General features: G+C 52.9%; 1 protein-coding gene and 1 pseudogene across 1 annotated transcript; one reads left to right on the top strand and one right to left on the bottom strand.

Moving 5' to 3' along the window:
• LOC147647240 (uncharacterized) overlaps window positions 1-14,273 on the top strand; it is a 30,453-nt pseudogene extending 16,180 nt beyond the window's left edge.
• On the bottom strand, window positions 443-2,736 carry LOC147647242 (olfactory receptor 14J1-like). Its single transcript, XM_086872589.1, has 2 exons — window positions 2,516-2,736; window positions 443-1,449 (listed from the first exon to the last, which is right to left on the bottom strand). Exons 1-2 carry the CDS (start codon window positions 2,544-2,546, stop codon window positions 494-496), a joined length of 987 nt encoding a protein of 328 aa, XP_086728715.1. The 5' UTR covers window positions 2,547-2,736; the 3' UTR covers window positions 443-493.
• Window positions 14,274-14,323: the final 50 nt, after the last annotated feature.

The following is a 14,323-nucleotide window of genomic DNA, read 5'->3' on the forward strand; positions in this document are numbered from 1 at the left end:
ATGGCCTGTCCCTGCTGCAGCCCGGCACTGCCACCCCCAGGGCTGTGCCCGGCCCCGAGAGCACTCAGGCCCTGCAGCAACACCAGGGCCAGGAGGGCAGCGGGGCAGTGGCACGGGAGCAGCACTGGCAACACCAAGTGCTGCTGCTCCTGGGCAGAGCTGCTGTGCCAGCACTGATCTGCCCCCAGCTCTGCACACAGACACTGCTGCTGCAGCTCCAGAGAAGGGAACAAAAGGGGCATCTCTGGAGAAAACTTTGCTGGGAGATCCTTTAGTTCATTTAAAGCCATCAAGAGCACAGCTCCTCATTGGCACAGTGTGTGGGCACAGGGAAGGTGGAGAGAAACAAAATGAGAAATGGCACAAAAAATTACATATTATTGAAGACAATTTTAAAACATAAAACTAAGTAAAAGAACCTCCTAAATGAAACGACCAAGAAGTATCAAAGGTAAGTTTTATTACAAGTGATTTGCAGAAATGTGCCAGGAGTTTAATGTTTCCGAAACCATCCAGTCATCATTCTCCACACTGCAGCCTTGAGCTCCTGGTTCCTCAGGCTGTAGATGAGGGGGTTCAGGGCTGGAGGCACCACCGAGTACAGAACTGACACTGCCAGATCCAGGGATGGGGAGGAGATGGAGGGGGGCTTCAGGTGAGCAAACATGATAGTGATGAGGAACAGGGAGACCACAGCCAGGTGAGGGAGGCAGGTGGAAAAGGCTTTGTGCCGTCCCTGCTCAGAGGGGATCCTCAGCACAGCCCTGAAGATCTGCACATAAGAGAAAACAATGAACACAAAACAGCCAAGTGCTAAACAGGAACTGACTGCAATGAGCCCAAGTTCCCTGAGGTTTGATTGTGAACAGCAGAGCTTGAGGATCTGTGGGATTTCACAGAAGAACTGGCCCAGGGCATTGCCCTGGCACAGGGGCAGGGAAAATGTGTTGGCTGTGTGCATGAGAGCATTGAGAAAGGCACTGGCCCAGGCAGCTGCTGCCATGTGGGCACAAGCTCTGCTGCCCAGGAGGGTCCCGTAGTGCAGGGGTTTGCAGATGGACACGTAGCGGTCGTAGCACATGATGGTCAGGAGGAAATATTCTGCTGAGATGAAGAACAAAAAGAAAAAGACTTGTGCAGCACATCCTGTGTAGGAGATGGTCCTGGTGTCCCAGAGGGAATTGTGCATGGCTTTGGGCACAGTGGTGCCGATGGAGCCCAGGTCAGTGAGGGCCAGGTTGAGCAGGAAGAAGAACATGGGGCTGTGCAGGTGGTGGCTGCAGGCTACGGCGCTGATGATGAGGCCGTTGCCCAGGAGGGCAGCCAGGGAGATGCCCAGGAAGAGGCAGAAGTGCAGGAGCTGCAGCTGCCGCGTGTCTGCCAATGCCAGCAGGAGGAAGTGGCTGATGGAGCTGCTGTTGGACATTTGCTGTGGCTGCACATGGGGACCTGTTCATGAAGAAAAAGAGCAGTGACAAATCAGGAGAGGCTGGGACTCAGCCACTTTGTTCCTGCTCTGGGAAACCTTCACCCAGGTCCCTGACTGAGCTCCAGCTGTGCTGTCTGAGTGTGCCAGGAGCAGCCAGGCCTGTGCCTGGGGGCTCTCCAGGAGCCATCCCTGCCCTGCTGCCCTGGGTTTGTGGCCATGTAACAGAGGGGAAAAGCTGGATATTCAGGATTTGTGAGGGGAATCACTTCTAATGCAGAAGGGCTTGTTGCCATCTTTATTCCCACTTCTAAAAGATATTGAGACCAGGAAGAAATTTTAAATATTCTTTTCCTACCCACAAACCATTCCTGGTTCTCTGAGGTCAGAAATCCCCAGCATTTCTGCTGCACTCAGAATTTCCCACTGAGAGATGTGAGAGGCAAAGGATTCCCTGTGGCTTAGGGAAGGTGAGGGGCTGGATGGGCTTGTTCCCAACTGCCCTGGGTTTGCACCTTTGGCTGGAATCAGAGCACAATCACACTCCCGTGTCACCCTGGCATAAACCAGGCCCTGCCCAGAGCAGAGGGATCCCTGAATGTCTCACCCTCTCTAAAGGTCTCTGGGCAAGGGCTCAGCACCCCCCTCTGCCAAGGACACTCACAGCTCCCTTGGCAGAGCCAACATCATTTCCTCAGCTGTGGCATCTCTGCCCTTCCCCGTGGGACATTCAGGGAACTCTGAGAGGCTCTGGCACAGATTTGCAGCCAGGAGGGCAGCTCAGAGCTTGGAAGGACACAGCAAGGAGATCCCCAGGTGTGCCCATGATGGGATCTCAGGGAGGGGGCTCAGCTCATTCCCCTTTCCCATGGACTGCTTTGCCCACAGCCCCACAGGTCACAGGGAAGCTGGGACACCCCATTCCCATGGACACACCTGCCTGGCAGCAATCCCAAGGGCAGGGCCTGACTCAGCTGCTGCAGATGCCAGAGCCTCCCTGAGAGCCCCAGATACCAATGGCAATATCAGAGCAGTGCATTTAGGCTGTTTAGGAGCCTCCCAGCAGAGAGACTGAGCACCCAAACTTACAATTCTGGCATCTCTGTAAATGTTCCAACATTACTTTGATAATCCTGGTGTGTCTGTTTCAACTCAGAATATTCTGTGATTCTGGGATTACAATTCCTCTTCTGCTTCTCTCATCCCCCTGTTGTCAATAATCAAAAGAGAAAAATAACCTTCTGCAAGAGTGTTAGAAGAGTAAAGAAAAAACAGCTTTATTGGAAACTTCCAGGTGTCCCAGTAGGGATGAGGCACACCCAGCCCCTTATTTCAGCAATTTATTAAGATTAATTCATTAGGATATTTAACAGAAACATTCAATAGGAGATTCAGCTGCCCCAGTTACACACCCCAGGGTCAACCCACTGGAGTAGGTCCAAGGGTTTCTTTGCCCCACTTTTTGTTATGACTGTTCACATTCTGGTTACAAAACCAAATGTTCTTCTTGTAGCTCCTCTTTCTGATGATAAGACCATTTAGTATTTTAGAAATAAATTTAGAAAATCATATTATTGTTCTAAAATCTAAGAGAAAGGTTAAGAAACATACTAGATTTAATTAAGGATAATAGTTATATAAGTATATAATAGAAGTTTAACAGCGTTAATTAAGGATTATAATTTTACAACTATATAATAATAGTTTACAGATCTAAAAATATATTAAACATATATAAAAAGCAAAAATCTTTTTGTCATCATCACAACTTTCCCACCCTGCTTAAAGCAAGACATTGAAAACAGTCTCAGGAAAGCTCCTGATCTTTACAGCAATTCCAGTCTCACCTTCTTTTGGGAAGTGCCCTCCGGAGCTGTGTCCAGGCAGGTCTGGAGCTGGGAGCAGCCCTGCCCCACACAGCCCCTCTCAGCAGCAGCCCCTGCCCTGCTCAGGGTGGCTCCTTCCCCCCACAGCTTCTCCCCAGCGCTGGGAGCAGCTCCCCGGGCCGGCTGAGAGCTGTCCCTGGCAGGCAGCAGAGTCCCTGCCCCAGCACAGCGCCCTGGGCTGCAGGACCCTGCTCTGCAGGACAGCCCTGGGCACCCCTGGCTGCTCTGCACAAGGGACAGGCAGAGAATGTACTCACAGGGTCTGTAGGCACTGGCATGTTCCAGCTTTAGGAGATGCCTCCAGGAGCTGCAGCTGCATTGTCCTGCAGCCAGAGGCTTCCTGTGCCAAGGGCTGGCAGGGATTCTGCCCCAGGCACTTCTCAGCACCTTCCCAGCCCTGACTGATTGAAGCTCTCTGTGCCTCTGGGCTGTGCCCAGGGTGGCTGCAGGCAGTGCCCCAGCCCTGCTGGGCTGGCAGAAGAGCTGCTCAGCAAGAGAAATGTGCTTTTGAAGCTCTTCTTGGTTTCCAGGAGCTGCCTCTGTGCCAGGAGCCCGGCCCAGCTCAGCAGCACAGACACAGCAGCAGGACTTTAATGAGCCTCTTGGGGCTTTGTGCTGAGGCCCTGAACATCAGTCCCTGACAGGGAGGGGAAGAAACCTCTCAAGAACTCCAAGTCAGAATCCAACTCCAAAGTTTCTTTCACTTTTAATGGGTCCCACTGAGGGATGTGACACTGAGAAAGTGTCCCCAGGCCCCAGGCAGAGCAGAGAACTGGAGGCACTGATGACAGCTGGGGACAAAGAGAAGCCAAGGCTTGGTGCCCTGGGCCACAGCAGCCAATGCTGTGCCAGCAAGGGCTGTGAGGAGACACCTTGTCCTGAGGCCCTGGGGCCTCCTGGCACAGCCCCAGCAAGGCTGGCCACTGTCACCCCCTTGGCCTGCCCTCAGCATCCCCCCTAGCCCACATGCCAGTGGCCTCAGGGATCTGCTGGAAGGAGTCCCTGGGGAGCCTTGCTCAGGAATGGCCCTGGGGGCTCCTTCATGCTCCCAGGGACTGCAGCTTTTTCAAAGGACTTTGGCTTTTGCCTTGGAGTCTCTGAGAGCTTTGTGCAATCCTGGCCTCCAATTCTCTGCTGTAATTAGTCCCTTGAGAGCCTTTGTCAGTAACAACACTCAGTGGGGCTCATTAATGCTTCAAGGTACTTCAGGTTCTTAAGGCACTTTCCTTTTTCCTTCCCACCCTGAGTCTCTGAGAAGTTTGTGCAATCATGGCCCCAATTATCTGCTTTAACGAGTCCCTTGGGAGCTTTGCATTGACACTCAGTGGGGCTCATCAATACTTTGAGATACTCAGGGCTTTTCCAGCTACTTTGGATTTTCCTTCCCACACTGAGTCTCTGGGAGGTTTTTGTGCAATCCTGGCCTCCAGTTCTCTCCTCCAAGGAGTCCATGAGGAGCCTGTGTTGGGGATGGACCTCAGTGGCACCCATTAATGCCTCGAGAAACTTTGGGTTTTTCCTCTGACTTGGGCTCCTGGAAAGGTTTGTGCAATCTCTCCTCAGGTCCTGAGGTTCAAGGGCTCAGCTCCAAATGCACCACGGGGCTCATTAGGATCAAGCAAGCCCTGAGACACCATGGCTGTGCCTTGATTTCCCTCTGGTCTGGTGCAGTTCTTAGGAAAGTTTCCTACAATAGTTATGGAGAAATAATTCAAAGAGCTTCTAAGAAATATGTATTCCTGTTTCAAAGGGTGTCTTTTTTTTTTACTGTTCTCTTTAGAGCAGAGGTGATTGCAGCATTCAGTGATGGATATTGATCCAGGGTCTCTCCTAAGGAGGTCTGGCCAGGTCAGAGAAGCTGTGCCTTGAGGTCTGACCCAGTGGGGGCAACCTTGCTCCACATTCCCCAGCCCCATCCTGTCTCTCCTCACTCTCCTGGGACCTGCTTTGCTCACAGAACTGGCTGCACTCAGGCAAAGAGGGGTTTTCCTTCTTTGATTTTAGCAATCTAAAACTGCTGAGTTTCCCCATGGAAAACAGACACCCCCCTCAAGTGAGTGCCAAGCCCAAGGTGCCACCAAGGAGGTTCCCCTTCCCCAAGGCAGAACCACACAAGGAATGTTTCAGACACACAGGGAGTTCTACAATAAACACAACCCCAGAGTTGGCTGAAGGCAGAATTAGAGCAGCTGCTGAAGGACAGACAAGCTTTGAACTCCTTGCAGCTGAAAGCAGCAAGTGGGTTGTTGGGAGGTGTGTGAGTGAGGCAAGAGTGAGGGAAGGGAAATGCAGAGAGCCCTGGAAGTGTTTCTGTGCAGACAGGCTGCTGCAAGGGCAGCGTTGGACTTCTCTGGGGGGAACTGTGAAGGAGGTTGGGGCAGAGTGACCTCCCCAGTGACCTCGAGATGTCACACAGCCACCTGGGATGTCACAGCCCACTCAGTGGTGTCACACAACCTGCCCAAGGATGTCACACCACCATTCTGTGATGCCACATCTCTTCCTATATGCCACAAAACCACCTTGTGATGTCACATATCCTCCTGTGATATCACACAGCAACATATGATGTCATTGTTCACTCTGTGATGTCACAGTCAGCACTGTGATGTCATACAACCTGTCCTGAGATGTCACATGGCTCTTCTGTGATGTCACTGCCCACTCCTGGATTTCATATCACAACCATGTGGTGTCACAGTCTGCTCAGTGATGTCACAACCCTCTCTGTGATATTCTCTATCTAACCTCTAGTGTCGTAGTCCTCTCTCTGATATCACCACCCACTAAGTGATATCACCCAGACCATGCTGTGATGTCATGCAGCCACACTACAATATCACAACCTGCACTGTGATGTCACAGAACTCCTCTATGATACCGTAGCTGCTCAGTGACTTCACACAACAAACTCTGTGATGTCACAGCCCCAGCTGTGACCTCACACAGCCCACTCGGAGCTGTCACACAGCCCCTTTCTGACATCACAGCTGCTCTGGGGCTCCAGGACACAGCCACAGAGGTGCTGCTGTGACACAGCCCCCTCTGGCACATCCCACAGCCCCTGCCAGTGCTGAGCCCCTGGCAGCTCTGTCTGGGCCTGCTCTCTGTGTCCCTGAGCTGCCCTGGCAGGGCCCCAGCCCTGCTGGGCTGTGCTCAGGAGCTGCTCCTGGCCAGAGCTGTCTCCCTGCTGTGGTCGGTTCCCATGGCAACATCTGACCCATTGTTATGGTCTGTTTCCATGACAACCATCACAGCCCCTGTTGCTATGGTCAGTCCCTTGGCAGCTCCATGGAGACCCCATGCCAGGGGTGGTTGCCATGGACACCAGCTCAGACCTGGAGCCAGAGTCCATTGCCATGGCAACCATTTGCAGGCCCATCCCCAGGCTCATGGGATCCCAGAGCCACAGAATTGGCTGAGTTGGGAAGGAGCCATGGGGATCCTCCAGTCCAACTGCTGGCCCTGCACAGGACACCCCAACAATCCCAGCCTGGGCCTGGCAGCGCTGGCCAAACGCTGCTGGAGATCAGCCAGCCCTGGAGCTGGGAGCCTTCCCTGGGGAGCCTCTTCAGTGCCCCAGCAGCCTCGCGGGAAAAACCTTTTCCTCACATCCAGCCTAAACCTGCCCGCCTCAGCTCCAGCCGCTGCCTCCACTCCTGTCCCTGGGCACCAGAGGGAAGAGGTTCCCGCAGCCCCCAGCCAGGGACCCGCTCCCAAGGCTGCTGCCATGGCAACCAGGCCTGGCACCAGCTGGGATGCTCGGTTTCCACGGGCTGGGCTTCAGGAATGGCATTCCCCAATTTCCTGCTCCTGCTGAAACCGCGCTGCTGCTCGCTTCCCTCCCACCTCCCATGGAAAGCACAAAAGGCAAAGATCCCAGGCTGGGACAAGAATAATTTATGAAAAACAGCAACAGGATAAGGAACCAACAGACACAGAAACAATTTTGGTAACAGAAAGGATAAGACAAACCATTCACCTGGAAAACTAAAATACCACCAACTGACTCTTCCTGGACACGTATTTCCTCCTGCCAAGAAAGGACACCCTTCTCTGGTGAGAGAGGGAGAGTCCTTTTCCTGCCCCTGGCAATGACCTGAGATGGGATTGAATATAATGGACCATGATCACAGTCTCACATTCTTTGATCCCACATCATGACATTGCCACGGGCAGGAAAAGGTACAGGTGTCTTCCCAGCATGGATCCCAGGGAACACGGATCACCAGGTCTCTTCCCAATGTGGATTCTCCATGGGCGGATGAAGCTGGAGCAGTGCACAAAGCTCTTCCTGTATTTTGAGGCACTTGTAGGGCTTCCCTTACCGGTGCCTCCGTTGATGTCTGCCAAAGTTAGACCTGTCTGAGAAGCTCTTCCCACACTGGGGACACTTGTAAGGCCTCTCCCCAGTGTGGATATGTTTGTGGGTATTGAGGTTGGATCTGTGGCTGAAGCTCTTCCCACATTCCCCACACTCATAGGGCCTCTCCCCAGTGTGGATGCGCCGGTGGGTGATGAGGGTGGAGTTGTACTTGAAGCCCTCCCCACAGTCAGGGCAGCGGAAGGGCCTCTCATCTGTGTGAATCTGCTGGTGCCTGACAATTTTGGAGGTGGTCTGAAACCTCTTCCCACACTCAGGACACTCGTAGGGCCTCTCCCCAGTGTGGATGCGTTGGTGGATGATGAGTTGGGAGATGCAGCTGAAGCCCTTCCCACATTGCCCACACTCGTAGGGCCATTCCCCAGTGTGGATCATCTGGTGGCGGATCAGGCTGTTGCTGTGGCTGAAGCTCTTCCCACACTCCAAGCACTTGTAGCGCTTCTCCCCATCCTGAAGCTGCTCATGGACCACCAGCTCAGAGCCCCGGCTGGATCTCCGGCCGCCTTCCCGGCACAGGGTGGGTCTTTCCTCCTCAGAGCACCCTGGGATGGGTTTGGAGCCCCTCCTCCTGTGGGATCTCTGGGGATTTTCCTCCCTGCTGGATTCCTGCACTGTGGAGCTGCTCAAAATTGCCTCTTCCACGAGTTTCTGCCATGGGGATTTGTCCTCCCTGGTCTCCATCCTCAGCTCCTTGTCTGGGGGAGCAAGGACAAGGAGAGGATGGGATTTGCCTCCGTGCCAGAGGGAAGGGGAAGGAGATCCCCCCAGTGCGTCCCCGGCAGGACGGCGTCGGCAGCGGGGTTGTCCTGCAGCCGGGGGCCAGGCTGGGCTGGGAGATGGAGCAGGAGAGAGGGGGAAAGGGGCACTGACTTCCTCCTCACCTGCCTGGGTGTCATTGGAGATCTTCATCTTCTTCACAGCCTGCTTCTCCATCTCGCCAAGGTTTGGGATTGGGAAATCCTGGTTTGGGAAAAAATACAAGGAATGAGCACAATGAGTTTGATGGTTCCTTTTACCAAGCCCATCTCTAGAAGTCACCTGGGCATTTGAGGTGTCTTGGTTTGAAAGGTGTTTGCTAAGGAAGGCAGAAATCACCACTGAAATGGATAAAAATGTAAGCATCCCATGCCCTCCGAATTATTATAATCTTGAAACCAAGGTGCTCTCAGGTAACGTTATGGGAAAAGGAATGTAAGTTCTTTACTAAAGAAGGAAAATGAAAATGCAGCAGTATAAAAGAAAAAAACCAACAACAACAACAACAAAACAACCCACCAACAAAGTCAGAACCTTACAGCCCGTTGGTCAGAGTGTTGGAAGCAGTCTGATTAAATGGTGGTTGCAGTCCTCCTGGAGTGACTGATGTGGTTCTGTTGAAGCAATGATCCCATAGGAGATTGTAGCTTACCTCAGAAGTTCCCGTGCTGTAGATGGGTCTGGTCTCTCCTCTGGGAATCCAGTGGAGAAAGACTGCCTGTGGAGTTTAGATTCTCAGATTATATCCAGTCAGGAATACTTGGCTCCTCCCCCTGGGTGGAGCATCTCACAATGGGATGATGTCATTTTATCAGTCCTGCAGTGAGACTCAATGGCCCATTAACAGAAGATATCCCCCTGGAGGAAGGATGGGTGGTGGAAGAGATAAAGAGCACTGCCCCACCTGGTTTTAACAGCTGGCCCATTAACAGAAGATATCCCCCAGTTATGAGGGATGGGTCATGGAGAAGATAATGAAAATTGCTGTACCAGGTTTTAACAAATGGTGATACAATACATACTTTTGGTTACATCTTGCATTGCAACCCAAGACATGGAGTCCATATGAACCCCCCAAACACCAAGATTCAGCCCTGAAAATGCCTTCCAGGATTTCCTCATCTCTGGTCTCACTCCTTTGGTGTTTAGGGGTTCCTCTTTGTCCCAGCTGCCGGGGGTCATACTTGTACTTTGGGTCCCCTGTCTGCTCAGTCCTTGAGCTCTTCAGGCTGCTGGGCGTGCCAGGAATCAAAAAAGTTCCCCGTTTCCATCTCCCCACTTAGGGATGCTGGGACCCGCCAGTATCCCTCCAAGGGGCACTTTCCACTCAGCTTTGAAGTTCTTCATTCTCCAAACATCCCCACCCAAAAAGCACAACACAAGAAGGACCCCCCCAGGATATCTGGGCTGAGCTCCCCCTCCCCGGTCACCTGTGGGATGGGGGGTGATGACCCCAGAGGTGGGGGGGGCTGTGAATTCAGGGAGTGCTTGACCTCGTGGTTCCTTCTCCTTTCCCTGATCCTCCTTTGTCCCTCCTTCAGGCTGAAGAAGCTGCTCAAGGTGTCAGAAGCAAAACTCCAAGTCCCTTGGAGCTTCAATCAGCCCAGCTGAGGGCAGGGACTGCCAAAGGCTCCCCAGGGACTGGTGAGATCAGATCCTGGAGGCCAGGATTGCCGAGAGCCAAAGGCTCTGAGCAGGGAACTGCAATGCTGAGCCAGCCCTGGCTGGGTTGGAGGAAGCAGAAAGGCCAAGCCCTGAGGCCAGGCCTGGCCCAGGCAGGGCCTGTCCCTCATGGGTGGCTCGGGGCTCTTTGTGGGGCAGTGGGATGTGAGGGGCAGCAAGGACAAATGCCATAAACCTGTGTGACACTCCAGATCCTTATGGAACCAAGGGGCCAGTGTGACACCATGGGAAGTTGTGGAAATAAGGGGATTGTTGTGGCACTCTTGGGCCCATGGAACCAAGGGACCAGTGGGACACTCTGGGGCCTTATGGAAACAAGAGGCCACTGTGAGCCTGCAGGGCTGTAACACCCCAGAACACTTCAATGCTGGTGGTAACCAAAGGTTCCTGTGTTTGAATTTGGTGCACAGGAGAAACAACAACCAGATCTTCTCAGCATGGACAGATGCAAAGAATATTCTTGGTAGGAAGGGACCCACAAGGACCATCAAGTCCAACTCTTAATATAATGGCCCACACAAGGATTGAACCCACAAACTCGGTGATACTGGCACCATGCTCTGACCAACTGAGCTAAGAGGTCAAAATGACACAAAATTTAACTGACGAAATACAGACAATCAAGGAACTATGGCAAAGGGTTTAATACAACATCCATCTGCACAAAGAACTCTTACCATAGCCTTAACTTTGCAAACTTAGCTCATTTAACCTAAAAAGTGTTAACCCTTAAGATTTTGGGTAATATTAAGATATCCAAAAATATTCCAGGTACGTAGGATAGGAAGGAGAATAAAAAGAGACCAGAAAGACAGAAGATCTACAGAAAAACACTTCCAGAATGATCCCAGTCACTCCCACTACAATCTCAGTCACCCCCAGTATGAGCTGTTGCACCCAGCCACCCCTAGTATGGTTCCAGTCACACCCAGGCCCTCCCAGTATGATGCCAGTCATGGCCAGAGTGACTCCCTGTCACTCCCAGGATGGGCCCAGTTGTTCCCAGTCACCTCCAGTATGGTTCCAGTCCCAGCCAGCCCCTTTGCAGTCACTCCCAGTATGATTCCAGCTAGTTCCAGTAGGATCCCAGTATGACCCAGCATGGGCACAGCTGCTCCCACAATTATCCAGCATGGTTCCAGTAGTTCCCATTTACCTGCACTGTGGCTTCAGTCTCTCCCAGTATATCCCAGTTGCTCTCAATCACTCCTCAGGTGTTTCCAGCCTGATCCCAGTTGCTCCCAGCCACTCCCAGTCACGCTGAGTGCAGTCCCAGTTGCTGCCAGTATGGTCCCAGTCTTGCCCAGCATGGCCCAACTGCTCCCACTGTGATCCCAGTAGGATGCCAGTTACCCTCAGGATGGTTCCAGTTGCTCCCTGTTCCTCCCAGTGTGATTCCAGTTGCACCCAGTTGGCCCCAGTATAGTTCCAGTTGCTCCCCAGATGATCCCAGCTGCTCCCAGCAAGGTTGCAGTCATGCCCAGCTGCCCCCAGTGTAGACCCAGTCACTCCCAGTTGTTCCCAGTTGTCCCCAGCATGGTTCCCATTGTTCCCAGTGTGTTTTCAGTCATCCCCAGTATGATCACAGACACGCCCAGTATATCCCAGCTGCCCTCAGCATCTCCATAGCCATTCCCAGACACTCCTAGTAATCCCAGTTAGGTGCTTGTTATCCCAGTATGATCTCAGGTCCAGCATATCCCAGTCAAGCTGGGATTCACTCCCTGAATTCACAGCCCCCCCATCCATGGGATCAACACCCCCCTATCCCACAGGTTACCAGGGAGGGGGAGCTCGGCCCAGATATCCTGGGGGCTTCCTGAGTTGGGTTTTTGGGGGTGATGATTGGAGAATGAAGAACACCAAGGCTGAGAAGAAAATGTCCTTTAGGGGGACATTTGGGGTTCCCAGTGGCAGCTGCTGGCAGAGGCAGCCTGGAGGAGCAGAGCCCTGTGTCCCCGAGGACCCCAAAGTGGGGAGCCCAGAGAGGAGGAGCGCCATGATTCGTGGGACCCTCAACTGCATAGAGAGGGGCAGGGGGGTCTCCTTGGTTCCCCTGCAACCCCAAGAAGGGAATAAGGGGAGCAGGGACCATGGGACCCCAAAAACTTCCAGCATCCCTAAGTGGGGAGATGGAAATGGGAGGAAGTTTTGAAATTCCTGGCACTCACAGCAGCAAGAAGAGGTCAGGGACCGAGTAGACAGGGGACCGCCAGTACAAGTGTGACCCCCAGCAGCTGGGACAGGGGTGAAAGCCTGAACACCAAAAGGGAGAGAACAGAGATGGAACTAGAACTCCTAGGAGGCATTTTCAGGGCCAGATTTTGGTGGTGTAAAATTTTTATGTACCCCATGTCCTGGGTTGCAATGCAAGATTCAACCAAAAGCATGTATTCTGTCAACATCTGTTAAAAACTAGAGGAGCAGGTTTCTTTATCTCTTTCATCACCCATCCCTCATAACTGGGGGGATGTCATCTGTTAATGGGCCAGCTGTTAAAACCAGGTGAGGCAATGTTCTTTATCTCTTCCACCACCCATCCTTCCTCCAGGGGGATATCTTCTGTTAATGGGCCATTGAGTCTCAGTGCAGGACTGATAAAATGACATCATCCCATTGTGAGATGCTCCACCCAGGGGGAGGAGCCAAGCATTCCTGCATGAATATAATCAGAGCATCAAAGCACCACAGGCAGTCTTTCTCCACTGGATCCCAGAGGAGAGACCAGACCCATCTACAGCACCGGAACTTCAGAGGTAAGCTACAATCTTCTACGGGATCATTGCTTCAACAGAACCACATCAGTCACTCCAGGAGGACTGCAGCCACCATTTAATCAGACTGCTACCAGCACCCTGACCAACAGGGTATCAGGTTGTATTCTGACTCTCTCAGAGTGCTGGTTTTTTGTTGTTTTTTTTCTTTTGTACTGCGGCATTTTCATTTTTCTTCCTTTAGTAAAGAACTATTATTTCTATTCCTATATCTTTATCTGAGATCACTTTGATATCAAGATTATAATAATTTGGAGAGAGTTGTTGCTTACATTTTTATCAATTTCAATGGGGGTTTTTGCCTTCCTTACCCAACACCTTTCCTTTCAAACCAAGACCCCCCAGATACCCAGGGACTTCTAGAGAGGGACTTGGACAGAGGGACCTTCAAATTCAACGTGCTCATTCATTGTTCTCTCCCGAACCAGGATTTCCCCATCCCAAACTTTGGCTGGATGGATGAGAAGGCTGTGAGGAAGAGGAAGATGCCCCAGGACACCCAGGCAGGTGAGGAGGAAGTCAGTGCCCCTTTCCCCCTCTCTCCTGCTCCATCTCCCAGCCCAGCAGGGCCCCCGGCTGCAGGACAACCCCGCTGCCGACGCCGTCCTGCCGGGGACGCACTGGGGGGATCTCCTTGCCCTTCCCTCTGGCACGGAGGCAAATCCCATCCTCTCCTTGTCCTTCCTCCCCCAGACAAGGAGCTGAGGATGGAGACCAGGGAGGACAAATCCCCACGGCAGAACCTGGTGGAAGAGGCAATTTTGAGCAGCTCCACAGTGCAGGAATCCAATGGGGAGGAAAATCCCCAGAGGTCCCGCAGGAGGAGGGGCTCCAAACCCAGCCCAGGGTGCTCTGAGGAGGAAAGACGCACCCTGTGCCGGGAAGGCGGTCGGAGATCCAGCCAGGGCTCTGAGCTGGTGGTCCATGAGCAGCTTCAGGATGGGGAGAAGCCCTACAAGTGCTTGGAGTGTGGGAAGAGCTTCAGCCGGAGCAACCGCCTGATCTGCCACCAGATGATCCACACTGGGGAATGGGCCTACGAGTGTGGGGAATGTGGGAAGGGCTTCAGTTTCAACTCCCAACTCATCATCCACGAACGCATCCACACTGGGGAGAGGCCCTACGAGTGTCCCAAGTGTGGGAAGAGGTTTCAGAGCAGCTCCAATCTCCTCAGGCACCAGCGGATTCACACGGATGAGAGGCCCTTCCGCTGCCCCGACTGTGGGGAGGGCTTCAAGCACAACTCCCACCTCATCAGGCACCGACGCATCCACACTGGGGAGAGGCCCTATGAGTGTGCACAGTGTGGGAAGAGCTTCACCCGGAGCTCTCACTTGACGAGACACCAACGGAGGCACCAGTAAGGGAAGCCCTGTGAGTGCCCCAAGTGCAAGAAGAGCTTTGTTCACTGCTC

This window comes from Cyanistes caeruleus, unplaced genomic scaffold (assembly GCF_971803275.1).
Source record: "Cyanistes caeruleus unplaced genomic scaffold, bCyaCae1.hap1.1 HAP1_SCAFFOLD_65, whole genome shotgun sequence".
Lineage (NCBI taxonomy): Eukaryota > Metazoa > Chordata > Aves > Passeriformes > Paridae > Cyanistes > Cyanistes caeruleus.

Coding starts and splice junctions, on each gene's coding strand:
- LOC147647242 (XM_086872589.1), bottom strand. CDS start 2,546: ATGTTGGAACATTTACAGAGATGCCAGAATT. Junction 1,450..2,515: donor TTTACAGAGATGCCAGAATT/GTAAGTTTGGGT, acceptor CTTCATGAACAG/GTCCCCATGTGCAGCCACAG.